Source organism: Hyla sarda, chromosome 4 (assembly GCF_029499605.1).
Source record: "Hyla sarda isolate aHylSar1 chromosome 4, aHylSar1.hap1, whole genome shotgun sequence".
NCBI lineage: Eukaryota > Metazoa > Chordata > Amphibia > Anura > Hylidae > Hyla > Hyla sarda.
Window position 1 is genome coordinate 35,989,998 of NC_079192.1, and position 19,226 is coordinate 36,009,223.

General features: G+C 47.4%; 1 protein-coding gene and 1 long non-coding RNA gene across 4 annotated transcripts in view; one reads left to right on the plus strand and one right to left on the minus strand.

The window, feature by feature from the left end:
* Nucleotides 1-8,452, minus strand: part of LOC130366777 (uncharacterized) — a 12,466-nt gene extending 4,014 nt beyond the window's left edge. The window contains exons 1-2 of the long non-coding RNA XR_008891915.1: nucleotides 8,315-8,452; nucleotides 8,125-8,187 (exon numbers count right to left, since the gene is read on the minus strand). This is a non-coding gene — a long non-coding RNA (uncharacterized LOC130366777). The remainder of the gene's footprint in view (nucleotides 1-8,124; nucleotides 8,188-8,314) is intronic.
* LOC130366776 (beta-1,3-galactosyltransferase 2-like) overlaps nucleotides 1-9,789 on the plus strand; it is a 17,030-nt gene extending 7,241 nt beyond the window's left edge. Inside the window, exons 1-2 of one of the 3 annotated variants that reach the window (XM_056569134.1) lie at nucleotides 760-893; nucleotides 8,149-9,789. In XM_056569134.1, the coding sequence (XP_056425109.1) occupies nucleotides 8,174-9,097 (924 nt within the window). In that variant the 5' untranslated portion in view covers nucleotides 760-893; nucleotides 8,149-8,173 and the 3' untranslated portion in view covers nucleotides 9,098-9,789. Of the gene's footprint in view, nucleotides 1-759; nucleotides 894-7,838; nucleotides 7,938-8,148 lie in introns of those variants that run through there. The other 2 variants (XM_056569133.1, XM_056569135.1) reach the window with 2 other exon arrangements.
* The last annotated feature ends 9,437 nt before the right edge of the window (nucleotides 9,790-19,226 follow it).

Consider the following 19,226-nt stretch of genomic DNA (forward strand, 5'->3'; position numbering starts at 1 on the left):
CGGACCTTACTATAACTTTTGGCTAAGAGTTATATAGGGCAGGGTTGACTTATCTTTTAAATCTGGCCCGTGAGACATGCCTGTGACATTTTACAAAAAGTCGCACATGATAGATCAGTGACCACTGCACAAAAAGCTCTAAACACTGACATGTAAACTTACTAAACGAAATGTCGCGGAGAATGTCGCACGGGCCAGCCTGCGACTTTTTTTATGCAACAAATTTAGACAAAAAAAAATAAAAAATACAGTCTAAATAGTTTGGTAAATTCCCCTTACTGATGATGAGGGTTGTAGTGTCCGGTGGCAGAAGTGTAACAACATTGTAGTTAAAGGGGTACTCCGTCCCTAGACATGTTATCCCCTATCCAAAGGAACCCCTGCGATCTCCAGACCTGTCCAGAGGAAAAGTTGCTGTGTTGCCCATAGCAACCAATCAGAGCGCTGCTTTTATTTTGCAGAGGCCTTTTTAAAAAGAAAAGTGAAAGCAGCGATCTGATTGGTTGCTATGGGCAACTCTGCAACTTTTCCTCTGGACAGGTTTTGATAAATCTCCCCCTATATGTTTCTAGGCCCTCACCTAATACACCATTTAACACACAGGAAATGTTCACAAGACACTTTCCGGGAGATTCATCATAACCTGTGTGGAGGAAAAGCGATGCTGTTGCCCATAGCAACCAATCAGATTGCTGCTTTCATTTAAAAAAAAGAAAGACACTATCTGATTGGTTGCTATGGGCAACTGGACCGCTCTCCGTCTACACAGGTTTTGATAAATCTCCCCCCTTTGAACTAACAAAACTCCTGTTCGAGCAGCAGCAGAGGTGAACTGGATAAAGTATTCGCAACGCGGGAAGTAAGAGGGCTCAAGAAGTTCTGGGCTAAACATGGTGAGGACGTCTTGAACTTGTTACTGTAAAACATAACTTGTGGGGGGTGGGGAAAGCAGAGTCAAGCCAATATGGCCACCAAAAACAGGCTTTCACCATCAGAAAGTGTCAACAATGCCTGTTGTATCCATGTGATCACATTGATAGAATAAGAAACAGTGGTAGGGGGTAGGGACAGAAGGTTGGTAGTCATGTACTAAAGTGGTAGGGACAGAAGGTTGGTAGTCATGTATTACAGTGGTAGGGGCAGAGACAGAAGGTTGGTAGTCATGTATTACAGTGGTAGGGACAGAAGGTTGGTAGTCATGTATTACAGTGGTAGGGGCAGAGGCAGAAGGTTGGTAGTCATGTATTACAGTGGTAGGGCTAGGGACAGAAGTTTGGTAGTCATGTACTAAAGTGGTAGGGACAGAAGGTTGGTAGCCATGTATTACAGTGGTAGGGGCAGAGACAGAAGGTTGGTAGTCATGTATTACAGTGGTAGGGCTAGGGTAAGAAGGTTGGTAGTCATGTACTAAAGTGGTAGGGACAGAAGGTTGGTAGTCATGTACTACAGTGGTAGGGCTAGGGACAGAAGGTTGGTAGTCATGTATTACAGTGGTAGGGGGCAGAGACAGAAGGTTGGTAGTCATGTACTAAAATGGTAGGGAAGGTTGGTAGTCATGTATTACAGTGGTAGGGGCAGAGACAGAAGGTTGGTAGTCATGTATTACAGTGGTAGGGCTAGGGACAGAAGGTTGGTAGTCATGTATTACAGTGGTAGGGGGCAGAGACAGAAGGGTGGTAGGGCAGAAGGTTGGTAGTCATGTACTACAGTGGTAGGGGTAAGGACAGAAGGTTGGTAGTCATGTACTAAAGTGGTAGGGACAGAAGGTTGGTAGTCATGTATTACAGTGGTAGGGCTAGGGACAGAAGGTTGGTAGTCATGTACTAAAGTGGTAGGGACAGAAGGTTGGTAGTCATGTACTACAGTGGTAAGGGTAAGGACAGAAGGTTGGTTGTCATGTACTAAAGTGGTAGGGACAGAAGGTTGGTAGTCATGTATTACAGTGGTAGGGCTAGGGACAGAAGGTTGGTAGTCATGTACTAAAGTGGTAGGGACAGAAGGTTGGCAGTCATGTACTACAGTGGTAAGGGTAAGGACAGAAGGTTGGTTGTCATGTACTAAAGTGGTAGGGACAGAAGGTTGGTAGTCATGTACTACAGTGGTAGGGGGCAGAGACAGACGGGTGGTAGGGACAGAAGGTTGGTAGTCATGTACTACAGTGGTAGGGGTAGAGACAGAAGGTTGGTCGTCATGTACTACAGTGGTTGGGACAGAAGGTTGATAATCATGTACTACAGTGGTAGGTTCTCCCCTCTGAGTAGCAGAAACATAAGCTTCAGAAGAAGTTGGAGACACTTCCGAGGAAGAAACAGATAAAGATGAAAAAATGATGACTCTTCGGATGGTGCGAGTGGTGGTCCTGAGGTGCTGAAGGCAAAATCAGCCAGTGCTTCCCATGATTGTTGTAGGGGTGACATTCCCTGAAGTGTTGTGGCTAAATGGTCCCAGCTGTCTGTGGTGTAGGCAGTGGTGCTGTCGTTGTCCGGTAATGGGACACAGGGCCGGCTATGCTAGGCAAACTAGGCAACCGCCTAGGGCGCACTGCAGCGGGCCGACCTCCCCAGGCAGGGAGTCAGAGACAGGGCTGGAATGCTTGTGCATAATTTCACTGAGAGTGTATGGCGCCCTCAGCTGGCCACCTGTCTTCTGCTCCACTTACTGTAGGCGCAGCTCTAGGAGCCGAGCTGTGGATTTGTGGGAAGTCAGGTTGGGAGTGGGACCATGCCGGCCAGTACTACAGGTGGATTGAGAGCAGCGCTGGAGCTCCACCAGGCCTGCTCCTCTCCAGGGGGGCATTTAGTCCTTACTTTACTGGCTCAATTCCTAACATAAACAGCCACCACAGCTGCAAGCAGGGGCATGCACATGGGTGGTCTGAGGAGGCCATGGTGACATCCCATGTGCTCTCACTTTTAAAGGGGTACTTTCACTTTTAAAGGGGTACTCCACTGGCCAGCGTTCGGAACTAAATGCTCCGTATGCTGTTTTCGCGCTGCGGGGTGGGGGGTTCTGCCATGCCCCCTCAATGCAAGTCTATGGGAGGGGGCGTGGTGACGCCCCCTCTAGTTGACTTTTGCATTGAGAGGGCGTGGCCATGACACAACGAGTGGCATGGCCGACCCCCGCAGCGTGAAAACAACGTTCGGAACTAAATGTTCTGAATGCTGGCCAGTGTAGTACCCCTTTAACACCTCTTAGTGGGCTGATGTAAACACTGGACAGTGATAAGGCGCTAATAGAAGTCATAGCATTGAGGTTTCCTGCCCCAATTCACAGTCTATGGGGCAGTTTTATCAAAACCTGTGAAGAAGTAGTGTGGGGAAGTTACCCACAGCAACCAATCAGATTGGTTCTTTTTTTTCCACAGGCCTTTTTAAAAATGAAAAAAGCAATTTGATTGGTTGCTATGGGCAACTGGTTAACTATTACATTACAAAGGTTTTCATAAATCTCCCCCTGTGACCCTGTGACACAGACCTGCTGTAAAAATCATTGTCAGCGGCGGGCCCGGCAGGGTAAACGGCCCGCCGCTGCTACTGAAGATCCAGGACACTCGTTCCGGATCCCCAGCAGACAGCGCTGCCTTCTCCTGTATGTGCGATACACGCACATACAGGAGAAGGCGTACCCTCTGTGTGAGCGGCATCTGCCCTCACGCAGCGCAGGTGCCAATGACGTTACTCATCAGCGCCTGCACTGTGGAGGAAAGAAGATGCGGGCCCCTGCTGCGCTCAGATTGCTGAGTGGGAAATCAGGTGAGCATAATTTTTTTTTTCCAACCTGGGAAGGGAGGGGGGACTCTGCTGCCTACACCTACTAGAAAGGGGGGGACTCTAACTCTGCTGTCTACACCTACTGGGGGGGAACCCTAACTCTGTTGCCTACACCTACTGGGGGGGTGGGGCTCTAACTCTGCTGTCTACACCTACTGGGGGAGGGGGAAAACTCTGCAGCCTACACCAACTGTGGGGGGATCCTGCTGCCTACACCTACTGTGCAAGGACCCTGCTGCCTACACCTACTGTGCAAGGACCCTGCTGCTTACACCTACTGTGGGGGGGACCCTGTTGTCTACACCCACTGTGGGGGAACTCTGCTGCCTACACCTAATGTGAGGGAGTATGTACTATGTTCCTGCCTAGCTAATATGGGGACAAACTACAAAACTAATAGGAGGGCTACCTACTAACTATATAGGGGGTTTTCATAATGCCCCTCCTGAGACTAGACTCTGGATCCTCCGCTGGGTGGAGGGGGTGCTGACTACCTACTCGACTAACTCCCTGGCTACCTAACTTTGTACCTGGATGCCTAACTAATTTCCTACTTAACTCTAACTACCTACATTCCTTGCTGCCTAACTACCTACCTACATATATTGCTACCTAGCTACATACCTGACTACTTAGCTATGTACATACCTGACCTTCATACATGGTTGCCTAACTACCTAGCTAGCAACCTACCTACCTACCTGGCTAGTCACCTACCTACATATCTGGCTTCCTGATCTACCTACCTAGTTAACTATTTACCTGGCTACCTACCTACCTACCTGCCCTTTTACTATGCAGGAAACCAAGGAGGGCATTATAACAGTTAGGGGCTTATAGATGGAAAGATTTTGTAGAGGGGGGGGGGGGGGGGCACTGGAAAAATGCAGAGTCTAACATGTTTGTCCTGCAGATGTTATGAGATCGACATGACGGTCTGATCCGAACGGAGAAGAAAAGGAAAAAGGACACAGTCAATCAGAAAATATGTAGTTGTGAGTCCCTAAATGTAACTGTAATCACTTATATGGTATACACATCCTGTGTACAGCTGATATCTACCGCCATATGACCTGTATATAATCACTTATATCGTATGCAGATCCTGTTGGTCTGTGTATAGTGGTTTTATTCAGTACAGTATGGCGGTATTATCCAATTATTGCGTGGTGGTATATATTTACTCCTAATATACTGGTATTATTGGCCATGGAAAATTATTTTACCTACCTTAAAGTGTTTCTTATATATAAACTTTTGTTTATTTTGTGTGTAGGGCTGGTGGAGGGATTTGGGTAGAATAGGGGCAGAAGTGTGTCCATCAGCAGAGCATCACAGGGGGCCCTTGCTTTTTTTGGTTCGGGAGCCCTTAGTGTTGTCAGTCCACCCCTGATTATTGTTACATAGTTCATAAGGTTGAAAAATGACCATTGTATACAACCCACCTACACTTAGGGCACAGTGTCTGGCAGGGTTATATTCAGGTGGCACAGTGTCTGGCAGGGTTATATTCAGGTGGCACAGTATCTGGCAGTGTTATTTTGATTAATGTTTTAATATTGAGTATGGGGATCTGCTGGTAAAGTGAGGAACCAATGATGTAGAGGCATCAGACTCGGCAGAGGACGATGTAGCGGGAAGACGTCACGGCGGGAGCAGAAGAGAAAAAAGACTATAGAGAGGACGTCTCCTGTGAGTTGTTACATTATTGTGCATTCTTCCTGATTGTATCCTACCACTGCTGTAGTCACTTGTAAGTTCAGCAGGAGTGATTATTGAAACTACAACTCTCAGCATACCCTTACCACTGTTTAGATCGTACTGGGAGCTGTTTCAAATGGTAAAAACGTCTTTAGTTCTTGGCAACTGGTATATTTCATTAATATAATTAAAATTGTTTTCTGCAACACACAACATCGCAGGTATCCATCACGCCAAGTAGGGAATCTGATGTTACAAATTTACATCCTACCCCCGACGCAATCTGATGTCTTGCTCACAGAATGGAAGTGAAAACCGGCAGTGCAAGTAGCTTGTCTTGCCTAGGGTGCAAAATAGTCTAGCACTGGCCCTGGTGGAACATGGAAATACTCAGCCTGCAGGGTAAAATCTTCAGCAGCAGCAGCCGCCGCCCTGACCTTTTGGGCCCTGCTCGCCAAGCTGGTACACTCCAAAAAACTAAAAAGTTTGGCTCCAGCAAGATGGCCGCAGACAGGAAGTGTTTGGTACATTCTCTTCAACAGTCACCTCTACAACAAGGGGGCAGTAAGAAATAGTAAGATGAAATGTCTGCAACAATCTGACTTGTTAGATGTCCACCGATGTAATAGGAGCTTGGATGAGCTGTTAGAGGAGTGTGCCTGCCAAAACGTTTTCCTTGACAACCAGCTGAATTGTGATTGCAGCTCTGGAGTAAAATATCCGCTGGTACTCAGTATTGACACAAGGCCTATCTGGCAATGACGGCAAGTCAACAAGGTCACTTCAGATTTGGCATGGGGCTTTGCCAGAGAGAGGAGCCTAAGGGATTGCGTGGATCTTCACTTTTAATCACTAGTGTGGCTGCGGCTGATGTATCCAGGTACCATAGGAGTAGGCACAAGACATATGTATAGGCAGAGCACTAGGCATGCAGAAATAAGGCAGCATGGGTAACAGGTAGTAGATTAGTGTAGGTAGCAAGATCCAGCCACGCCTCCTGAGACAGCAGAGAATGATGCGTTGTCTTGGGAGAGAGGAGGACCAAGGTATGCTGAGACAACACCACACTGACAATGAGAGGACTACATAACTTCCTATCAGGGGTTATTCAAGCAAAAAACATACTGGAGCCAGTACAATTTATGATAACACTATATTAGTAAGTTGTATGCCTTGGGATGATAGGGGTCATTGTCCTACAACTGCGAGAACATTATTGACAGGGAGTCTGACTCAAAGTAATCTTTGATGGGGTTGATATATCAGGGTCCAGTAAGGAGATGTGGTCACAAATGGTGCACCACCTATCACCATGATCCCAGATGGCCTAGGTACCCACAGCTTGCACTACATCCCCCCAGGTGTATTAACCCCTTAACAAAGCAGGACGTATATTTATGTCCTGCGCTGGCTCCCGTTATGTGAAGCATGCTCAGGAGCTGAGCACGCTTCATACCCAGTGGCTATCAGCAACCAGGACCCGCGGCTAGTACTGGACATCGCCGATCGGGCTAATCAAATGATCAAGGCATCTAAAACGGGAGAAAACAGTTGCCGGTTACCTCAGTGAGCTGTTCAGGACCGCCGCGGTGAAATCGTGGCATCCAGAACAGCTGAGAGGACAGCGAGAGGTTTCTTACCTTGCTTCCTGCCATCCAATTGTCGCTCTGCTGCTCCATGCTTGAGATGCAGGCTGGAGCAGCAGAGCACCGATAACACTGATCAATGCTATGCTATGAAATAGCATTGAACTGTGTATGCAATCCATGGATTGCATGTTATAGCCCCCTATGGGGACATTTAAAAAAAAGTGTAATTAAAAAAAAGTTAATAAATGTGATTTAACCCCTTCAGTAATAAAAGTTTGAAAATGTTTTTAAATGGGAAAAGGGTGACTTTTACCGAAAAGTGCACTGCATAGAATCAGAAGCCCACAAAAGTTACAAAATGGCTTTTTTTTTCCAATTTTACTCCACAAATATTTTTTTTTCTGGTTTTGCTGTAAATTTTTGGGTGAAATGATTGATGTCATTACAAAGTACAATTAGTGGCGCAAAAAATAAGCCCTCATATGGGTCTGTAGGTACAAAATTGAAACTGTTATGATTTTTAGAAGGTAATGAGGAAAAAACGAAAGTGCAAAAATGGAAAAACCCTGCATCCTTAAGAGGTTAAAGGGGTGCTCCAGCGTTCTGAACATTGTGTTCCGAATGCTCAGAGCCGGAGGCCATGATTGTGATGTCACACCCCCTCCATTCATGTCATGTCTGAAGACACGCCCCCTACCATAGACATGAATGGAAGGGGCATGGCATCACAACCATGGAACCCAGCATTTTTTTTTTTCAACGCCAGATGCTGCGAGACATCGCAGGGGGCCCCAGCAGTGGAACTCCCACGATCAGATATCTTATCCCTAATACCTTGTTTAGGGGATAAGATGTCTAGCCATGGAGTACCCTTGTAAGAGAGTAGTTTTTTGTGCACCATATACCCCATAGAGTTGGTTATCTTAGTATATTTTTCTAATGAGCGGTCATGATGAGTGATTGGGGTGGGGTGGGTTAAGTTAAGCAAAGTATTAGCAGCCTTCACTGTTACTTGAGGCAATTGTACACATACTCGAAAGGATCTTGAAAGTCCAACTAACCTATGTCTCCATTGTTCTTCCCAGAAAGCCAAGCCGTCATTCCTTCCTCATGAATCGTGGTACCTACATGAAGATTTTCAGCCTATGTTTTATTATCACTATGCTTATTATTGTATATACATATAACAAGGGGACTCATGACGAACTGTTCCTGGTCCATCAGAAGCCTACAACCCCCAGGTATCCATACCGCATAGAAGAAGACAAGAAATGTAAAGGTGATGCACCATTTTTGGTGTTGCTCATCTTTTCATCTCCTGAGGAGTTCCACACCAGAAATGTCTTGAGGAGCACTTGGGCCAATGAGTCTTTGGTCAGTGGTGTCCGCATCGTGAGGCTTTTCCTCTTGGGAATGTCCAATAGAAGCAAAGAGGTGATCGAAGAGAGTGAACAATTCCACGACATCATAATGCAGGACTTCCTGGACTCTTACTACAACCTGACAGCCAAGACACTGATGGGTATGGAGTGGGTCAGCCGTTTATGTCCGAATGTCAAGTATGTCATGAAAATCGACACCGATATGTTCTTTAACCCTTGGTTTCTGGTGGAGATGGTGTTGCAGCCTCAAAGCCCACCCAAGAAAAACTTTTTCACAGGGCTGATTGTGCATGATGCTTTACCACACAGAGACAAGGAGAGCAAGTGGTACATTTCCACCGAAATCTACTCCCAAAAGTACTATCCACCCTACTGCTCTGGGACAGGGTATGTTTTCTCTGGAGATATGGCAAAAAAGATATACCTGGTGGCAGAGGTCTTACAGATCTTCCCCTTTGAAGATGTTTTTGTCGGAATGTGCTTGCAAAGGTTAAAAGTAAAAATCTCCGAACTTAGAGAAGCTTGGTTTATAGGGGAAAGAGTTCCTTATGCCCGGTGTAAGTTCACAAAGCTCGTCACAGTCCACCGATTTACACCGAAGGAACTATTGGAGGTATGGCCAGATTTCTTGGCTGCTGTAGAGACTTGTTAAGAAGTGACTTAGGCCTAACGCATACCGGCAGACTGTTATATGGGACTCTTCATGCCATGATATGGTGCTTATGTACAGTTCCTCCAAGGAAGACAACAATAATATGGCATCCATTCCAAATTGCCACAACTGTTTGCCTCCCTATGAGATTGGATGCATGGACATTTACCGTGTCATAATCATTTTATATATGGAGCAGAACCTTATGGTCATCCTGGTATACCTTAAAGGGATACTCCAGGGAACTATACCCATAACCCATCCTTCTTCTCTTGCCAACCTCTATAATTGTCTAAATATTATTCATTAGCTATATAGAGCAATGTCCCCTCTTTCAGACGTCACTTACATGCAGGGAGTAAGGAAAAGAAAAAAAACGTCATCCAGCCATCCACCGTGTCTCTGTCCAAGTCCCTATCTGAAAGCAGCCCCACCCTACGGAGAGACACAGACCATGTGGGTTCTGCCCTGCAGCGATGAGTCATGCTTCCTTTAGTGCTGAGAGTTGTGTGCAGCCCCAGCCAATCACACTCTGAATCTCTCTGCTCACAGCTCATTGAAATGAATTACAGCGCATATGAAGGCATACAGGAGCACGAGGTTTCAGCTCCCTCCTGCCGTATGCGCTCCCGTATGGGAGAAAACGTAGTGGGACCCCAGCCTGACTTGGAGTTATATTGTGTTGTTTAAGTGTTCCCTTTATTTATTTGAGAAGTATATAAAGCAAATAAATAGAATGTGGGTATGTGATATAGATAAGTTACATACCCCCCCCCCTCACACAGTACCCAAATCTTATATTGTGATATATCAGTTATGCATAAGGATATATGCTTTTAGGTACCTACTGGGGTGGTAATGGTAGCATTTTGTTATTCTTGCTGGTTTTTACCACCAGGGCTATACACCTTTTTAAATATACTAGATCAATAAAATTACGTGGTACCTAGTAGTTTAGTTGAGGTTCGGGTACTGTGGGGCAACGTAATTCATTATATCACATGTCTGTGCCTATACCGCCACGTCTTTGCTTTAGTTATTTTTGCTTAATTTTTTGATTTACAGATTTTTTTTTTCTTAAAAGACAAAGGTTATAATCTTATAGAGATTTGCACCAATAATGTACTGCATATACCCATCATATCTTGGTGGCTATTGACTGGTAACAACTAGGTCGGTGTTTTTCAAACAGTAGGTCTCCAGCTGTTGCAAAACTACAACTCCCAGCATGCCCTGGCAGCCTTTGGCTGTCCGGGCATGCTGGGAGTTGTAGTTTTGCAACAGCTAAAGACACACTGTTTGGAAAATGTTGCACTAGATACGCTATGTAGCCATGTTCTTATTGTATACGGAGTCATACAGTCCAAGCCAGCGTTTCCCAACCAACGTGCCTTCATCTGTTGCTAAACTATAACTCCCAGCATGCCCGGACAGTCAAAAACATTGACTTGCAAGAAAGCTATGTCCAATAGGTGGCACTGTAGAGACAGATTTTTTTCCTTCGGGAGCAGAGCTAATTTACATAACGTTACAACTCTGCTCCATTCACTTCAATACTGAGCTGTAATACCACACACGACCTTGAGGAGAAATGTGGCACTGTTTTTCTAATTTTAACCAATCACCCATACCTCTCCACTGCCAGGGCACCTTACTTATCTCTTCCTTCCGGTCCTGTGGTGACACTCCAACTAGTGATTGAGCAGGTATTTCTAGCAGTTTCTTGTATGCCATGACTAGTCGGCAGCTGCAGGGGGAAACTAGTGAGGTGAATAAGGCCTAGTGCTACGCAACGCTACCAGAATTGTACTACATTGTGGCTAATGTAATTGAATGGGGTCATTTTGCGACCCCACAAAAGTCGGAAATGCGTCCAGGATGGATTTCCGAATGCAACACAACACCATTCACTTATGTAAGCTGTGGTGTAGCATGCCATTCAGGGAGTGGCCCCTGTTGTCTTCTCTGGATGCTTGATATTCTTTGCCATCCTTCCCTCCCCTTCAGCATGAATACTACATTTCCCAGCAGCCATTGCAGCTCTGCTCTCACTGTTGGCCAGCTACCTCTCTGAAAGCAGCCCCCACCATCCCCTATACCTATATCACATACCCACACTAATATTTATTTGCTTAATACACTGCTCAAAAAAAATAAAGGGAACACTTAAACAACACAATGTAACTCCAAGTCAGGCTGGGTTCCCACTACGTTTTCTCCCATACGGGACCACATACGGCAGGAGGGCGCTGAAACCTTGCGCTCCCGTATGCGCTGAGGGAAACGTTTTAGGTCCGGTGAAAAAGCGCATACAGTGCAAAAATGAGCCGACCGAACTCCGGCCGGCTCATTGAAATGAATTACATACGGGAGCGCGAGGTTTCAGCTCCCTCCTGCCGTATGCGGTCCCGTATGGGAGAAAACGTAGTGGGAACCCAGCCTCAATCACACTGTCCACTCAGGAAGCAACACTGATTGACAATCAATTTCACATGCTGTTGTGAAAATGGGACAGACAACAGGTGGAAATGATAGGCAATTAGCAGCCCCCCCAAATAAAGGAGTGGTTCTGCAGGTTGGTGACCGCAGACACTTCTCAGTTCCTATGCTTCCTGGCTTCTCTTCCTAGACAGCACAGCGCAGCCCCTGCACTGTTACAAGTCTTGCAAGCTGAAGGTTTGTATAATAAAAAAAATAATGCTGGCAGTGGAGGGGCCCCTTCCCAGTCATGACTGTTAGTCCTCTCCTGTTTCTGTGCTCAGGCTGCTGCAGGGGGAATAAGGGAATAAGTTTGTTACCCAGAGTACCCATGTTGGTATAGAGTAGGCCCCACATCACTAAAGCAGTCACATGACCACTCCTGCATACTGAGAACTGCTTCAAAGATAATTTGCAGCATTTTGTAACGTGAAATTCACGGTTTGCACATTTGAGAAAACTTTATATTGTATTAAAAATGTTATTGATTTGGTGAATGACTGGAGTTAAATTGTAAGACATTCGCACCAACACCTCACTCACGAGCACAAACAATTGTAATAATTCGGCCCTCGTCGTCAGTGCAAACATTTTAAATTGTGAATGAAAAAGATGGCAAGATGTTCTTTGGAAAGATTTATTCCAAGAAGAGGTGCAATAATTCCCACTAAGGGCTGAGACAGTGACTGTTATGTTCGATAAAGACAGGGGACAGCAGTTTAAAATACTCACTACACTTCTATTGACCTCTGCAGAAGCACCAGTGTGTGAAACAGCTGTCAACTGTTTGTATCAGAGAGAACTAAAAGGTCACAGCCGTTGCCATGTGAATGCTGCTCACGTAAAGTGGAATCAGAGTTACGAAACCTACTTCGGACTAAGATTCTACCCATCGCGGATTCTATAGTAAGAAGTAGTGCTACTTGGTCTGTCATTCTATTGTGAGCTTCACACACTTATTTGAAGATCCTTCTAGAAGGCAGATTAAAGGGCACCCCGTGTGCCTGTGAGGTGCGGTCTCCATGGATTAGACTTTTTCCCAGCATATCCCACAAATGAGATTGAGATCTAGGAAGTCTTTCACGTTCATCATTCCTAAATGTCAGCAATGTGGTCAGGGGGGCATTAGCCTGCTGCTATGTAGTGGGGGAAAAAAAAAAGTATTTAGTCAGCCACCAATTGTGCAAGTTTTCCCACTTAAAAAGATGAGAGGCGCCTGTAATTTTCATCATAGGTATATTTAAACTGAGACACAATGAGAAAAAAAAAATCCATAAAATCACATTGTCTGATTTTTATAGAATTTATTTGCAAATTATGGTGGAAAAAGGAGATTTTTTTTTACCACTTACCGTAAAATCTCTTTCTTGAAGGATCCATTGGGGGGACACAGACCGTGGGTGTATGCTGCTATCTCTAGGAGGTATGACACTATGGCAACAAAAAAAGTCGGCTCCTCCCAGCAGGATATACCCACCTCCAGGCCCTGAGCTAATCAATTTTAAGTACCAGAGCAATAGGAGAGGACCAACAGGTCAATGAAAAAAAAAACCTGAACTGTCCGAGAACCAGAAGTAAAAATATAATTGAACACACCCTCGGACAGAAAACCAAAAGAGCAACCCGAAAGGGCGGGAGCTGTGTCCCCCCAATGGATCCTTCGAGAAAGATTTTAGTGTTAAAAAAAATCTCCTTTTCTCTATCGGCTCCATTGGGGGACAGACCGTGGGACGTACCAAAGCAGTCCCTTGGGTGGGCAGATAATCAGTTAGGCAGACGGTTGTTCCACTGCCGCCTGCAGCACTTTACGGCCAAGACTAGCATTAGCCGATGCGAAGGTATGAACCCAGTAAAACCTAGAGAAAGTGTGCAAAAGATGACCAAGTAGCCGCCTTGCAAATCTGCGAGGCCAAGGCCTTGTTCTGGAGAGCCCAGGATGCCCCAAGAGAACGGGTAGAATGAGCCACAATCCTGAAGGGAGGAACCTTCCCCCTACAGCGATAGGCTTTCGAAATGGCAGACCGGATCCACCGAGAAATGGTGGCCTTGGAAGCAAGATGTCCCTTGCGACGACCTTCCGTAAGGACAAAAAAGGAATTACACTGACGAAACGAGGAAGTGACAGAGAGGTAATCCCTAACAGCCCGAACCACATCCAGTTTGTGGAGTAAATGCTCTTTAGGATGAGAAGGAGCGGGACAAAAGGACGGAAGAACAATGTCCTCATTGAGATTAAAGGCCGAAACAACCTTAGGTAAAAAGGAAGGATCTGGTCGGAAGACAACCTTGTCCTGATGAAGCACAAGAAACGGAGAACGGCAGGAGAGAGCTGCCAATTCAGACACTCTCCGGATGGAGGTGATGGCAACAAGAAACGCCACTTTCCAAGAAAGGAGGCGCAGGGAAACCTCCCTAAGGGGTTCAAAAGGTTCACCTTGGAGGACCCCCAGGACCAGATTCAAGTCCCAAGGGGGAGAAGGTGACCGATAAGGAGGGGGCAGCATGCGCCACACCTTGAAGAAAGGTCCGGACATGAGAATTAGAAGCCAGAGGACACTGGAAAAGAATAGCAAGAGCCGAAACATAACCCTTAAGGGAGCAGAGACAAACCCAGTTCCAAACCAGACTGCAAGAACGAAAGAAGACGGGGAACAGAAAAGGTAACAGGAGACAAAACCTGAGCTTCGCACCAACTAAAATAAGACCGCCAAGTACGGTGGTAAATTTTCGCCAAGGAGGGTTTACGAGCCCTGAGCATGATGCGATTGACTTGGGAAGAGAAAGCGCGGGCTCTCAAAACCGCTGTCTCAACCACCACGCCATCAAATGCAGCGACTGTAAATTGGGGTGGCAAAGAGGACCCTGAGACAGTAGGTCCGAACGAAGTGGAAGGCATAGTGGAGTGTCGTCCAGGAGCCTGACCACGTCGGCGTACCACGACTTTCGGGGCCAATCTTGAGCTATCAGAATGGCGGGAACTTCCTCCGCTTTGAGCTTCCTCAGAACCCTGGGAAGGAGCAGAAACAGAGCAGAGCAAACCCCACCCAAGGAATCACTAGGGCGTCCACAGCTAGCACCAGGGGGTCCCTGGACTTCGCCACAAATGGAAGGATCTTCCGATTGTGCCAAGACACGAAGAGGTCCACGTCTGGAATGCCCCAGAGGTCGCAGATCTGCGCGAAGACCTCTGGATGCAGGGACCACTCGCCGGGGGTCGGCTGAGGACCGGCTGAGAAAGTCCGATTCCCAGTTGAGCACACCCGGAATGTGAATCGCTGAGATGGCCGGAACATTGTTTTCCGCACAGATGAGAATCTTTGTCACCTCAACCTTGGCTGCCGAGCTGCGAGTGCCGCCTTGCCGAATTATGTACGCCACGGCCGTGGCGTTGTCCGACTGGACGCGGACAGGGCGGGACTGAAGCAGGGACTCCCAGTGAAGAAGGCAAAGAAGAATTGCCCTCAGTTCCAAGATGCTTATTGGAAGCAGCAGGGCTTCCCGGGGAGACCAGAGGCCCTGAACACACCGCCCCAGCCCGACAGACTGGCATCCGTTGTAACCACCTGCCAGTGGAGAGGAAGAAATGATCACCCCTGAAGAAGAAGAAAGGGGGAGCGGAGCCACCAGAGCAGAGACTGACGGATCCGCCGAGGAAGAGCAATCTTGCGATCGAGAGACAGAGGAGATCTGTCCGAGAGAGAATCGCCAGTTGAAGGGTACAGTAATGAAACTGGGAAAAGGGTACGGCCTCCATGGCCACTACCATCCGACCCAAAACTTCCATGCAAATGCGGATGGAAGCTGGGACATGGGCCCGGAGGGAGCGGACTCCTGACAGGAGCGTCAGACGTTTGTCCGGCGGAAGGCAAATCCGGGCAGAGGCCGTGTTGAATTGAAGTCCCAGAAAGATCAGAGCCTGGGTGGGAGAAAGGACAGACTTGTCCCTGTTGACCATCCACCCGAAGCGACTCAGAGTCTGGAGGGTGAGATCCACATTCTCCAGGGTCTGGACTCTGGTGGGAGCCTTGATGACAAGGTCATCACGCTTGAGGTCCAGGATTGGCCGCACCGAACCGCCCTTCTTGGGGACCACAAAAAGATTGGAATAGAAACCCCGAAAACGTTCCCTTGGAGGAACGGGGACAATAACTCCCGGAGAAGCAGGGACTGAAGAGCCTGCTTCGCCAGAAGGAGACCTGGGAGCCCGGGACTGAAAAAAGGATCCCTCGGGAAAGAAGCAAACTCTATTCGGTACCCGTTGGACACCACGTCCCTGACACAAGAGTCCTGAATGTGCGTGGTCCATACGTCTCGAAAGAACAGGAGACGACCTCCCACCCGAGAAAAATCTGCAGGTGGGGGCATCACTTCATGCGGAAGTGGGTTTGTGGTTGCCTGATTTGGCCGCAAAATGGCCAGAACGGTTTGTGTCCGACTTCCAAGACGGGCCCGCCTGGAACAAGGGAGCCTTCTTGTCCCGTGAAGGCACCTGCCCCTAACCCTTATTGGGGCCAAAAGTCCCAAAGGAAGAGGACTTCCTCTGGGAAGTAGAGCGAGCCTTATTTTGAGGCAACAAGGAACTCTTGCCCCCCGTCGCCTCAGAGATAATCTCGTCAAGGCGCTTGCCAAAAAGACGGACACCAGTAAAAGGGAGCTCGGTGAGAGACCTTTTGGAAGCGGCATCCGCATTCCAAGCCTTAAGCCACATGGAACGGTGGAGACCCGCCAGGTGACCCACAGCAAAGGCAGCACAATGGGCTGACTGCATGGAAGCTGTGCACAGAAATTCCCCAGCTTTAGAGCATTGGAGAACCAAGGCAGACAGATCCTCTGGGGGAGATCCGGCCTGGATACCGTGAAGGAGTTTTGAGCACAACGATAGGGCTTTGGACACGGAAGCTGAGGCGAAGGTGGGAAGTAGAGAAGAGCCTGCTGCTTCAGAGGCAAACTTCGCTAAGGACCCCACCTTCTTGTTCGTTGGGTCCTTGAAAGCAGCCACATCTGCCAGTGGCAGTGTGGTAGCCTTAGGGAGGCGGGAAATTTGGTGGGTCCACCGAGGGAGAGAAAACACCCATTCGACAAGGACCTTGTCTCTAAGGTGAACGCACATGAACCTTCTTCATTCCCGGGAACCTCTTGTCTGGATGTTTCCATGCATATTTCAGAAGGATGTCAAATTCAGCGCGAGTGCTGCACCTTTGAGGTGCCGGTTTAGCACAATGAAAGGATACTTCAGGAGTCAAGTCCGAAGATCCTGGGTCCTCTAAGTGATAGGTGTCTCTTATGGCCGCAACCAATGAGTTCACCGTTTCAACTGAATCCAAGTGGTCTTCTGAGTCAGATGCCAATTCAAAAGCCTCATCCGCCAGTTCACCAGGAGAACATGAACGAGTGGAGGCAGCCCTGGAGGGGGGGGGGCGACCCAGAACGATTACGCGGCTCTGGCGAGGCAGTGGCAACTGCGGGAACGTCCTCTGGAGGAGAGACGTTTGTGACCAGATGACCCGGGGGCGGGACCCACGAGGGGAATGCCCACGTCTACCTGAAGACTTAATGGAAGAGTCAGAAGATGCACCCCTAGTATGCTTGTGAGAGCGTGAGGTATGTGGAGAAGGGGAGCAGGTGCCTTTAGAGGGCCGGCGCAGGGCAGACTTCAAGGCAGACACCACATCACGGGAGGCCTCAGCCACTGAACGGGAGACTTGAGTTAAGTCAGCCATATACTGTGACAGGGAAGAAACCCAGGCTGGAGGGGTGGCCAAATCCACCGGAACTGAAGGAGCATATGGGGGTACCATGGGGTCTGGGGCAGCAAAGGAGCAGGCAGAGCAAGTGGGTTCAGCAAAACCAAGCATTTTGGCATTACAGGTATTACAGATAAAATAGGAAACTAATGCTCCAGTTGTCTGTATAGAGGGAGGAACAGTTCTGGATACGGACATGAGAAAAAAAAAAAAAAAAAAAAAAGAACTCACCCAAGTCTGTGTCCCCTGTGGCAGCTGCTGTGAGAACTCCGCTCTGAAAGAAACAGGCCAGACAATAGCCATAGGGGGGCGTGCCTGGAGCAGTGGCACTGTCTAATTGGCCTGTCCCCCAAAAATTGCACGCACGGCGCTGATTGGAGGGCGGATTGCACCTCCAGTAAGCTCCGTCGGCCGAAAGGCTGCCGAAAACGAAAGTCGGCGCTCCGTGCACCAAACAGTACAGAAGCCGCGGCTGTCAGCCGCATAGTAAGCGTTGCGGCCGACAGCCGCATAGTATAGAACACACACGTACATAGTTGAAAGTAACCCCTTCCTGCTCCAAATGCCCTTGCCCTGCTTTGAATAAGGATACGAAGAAACAGGAAAAAAGTGTACCTTTGGATGCTGGCGCTGCTCAATGGAATAATTTTCTGTCGACATGTTTCGGATGAAGTATCAAGCATTTGATACATGCGAACAAAAAGACAATGAAACAAGATGCGTTTTGGGAGCGAGCCCTCCCTTCAATTGTGAGGAGTGTTTCACCACCTAAGTGGCTTTGTCAAGAGGCATGTGGGCACCACATGCCTCTTGACAAAGCCACTTAGGTGGTGAAACGTTGAGGGGGCATTGTTTCTTTTAATCGCTGTGTGCTGTAACTATCTGTAGTTCAAGGACATTGAGACAGCAATGTCCTCTACACGATAATGAGGAGCCCTTAGAGCCCAATATCCAAGATTCACAAACAGTTACTAGCACACAGAAATTTTAATAAGTGTGTGTCTATTTTTCTAATAAATTAAATGGTCCAAAAAAATAAAGAGAACTTAAGTCTTGTATATAGAAAAATGTTCTTAATGGTTGGGAACTAAAAGGTTTTGACCACCTGGATGGTGGTTATTAGTTAGTTTATATTGATTCACGCTTCAACCATTTGGTCTTCCATTGTAATGTGACACTCAGCAGTAGTCACGCACATTTTAAAGGCCTAAACCGCAGCCATCCTTGACACTAGCACAGCAGACTCAGGGAGGAAGTGAATGCATGGTAAGTACACGCCCCTCCAGAGCACAGGACAATAGCCTTAGTTTGGTTGTAATGTGGTGTAAAATTTTTGCACAATTTCAAAATAAATTTTATGCAAAACAGCAAAGTGTTGTGAATCATTGACAATGCATTGGAAGATCTTTTCCCAAAAATTAATAAAAAATCATGCGTACGAAGTTCCATCAGAAAATCAGCTAAAAACGGCAGTTGGGATTTTCTAATGGCCGTATAGGATTTTGTAAATGACGTTTAGCAGATTTTCAGACAGAACTTTGATCATGTGCAGGATATGACAGGTACTCCAGAAACAGTACAGGGATGTCACCCAGGACATGCAGTTCAGGGCGCCAAGCAGGTGAGTATAAGGCAATTTAGCCCCGCTTTGGGCAAGTCGAGCCGACTGACACCTGACAAATGTGGCGGTGCTCAAGGGGAATGGGTTCCTGACTCGAGCCTGCTTCATACAGGTGGCCCTCAGCTGATGTAGCTGGGGGCTGCTGCTAATAGCCAGCAGGCAGCAATTGCAGTGAGAGCCTATTAACCCTTTAGTTCGCTGCTGTCAAAGCCGACAGCGGTGTCTAAAAGGACTTAAATGCTCCCTGGTGGTCTAGATCACCCATCTCAACTTCTGAAAAGAAAAA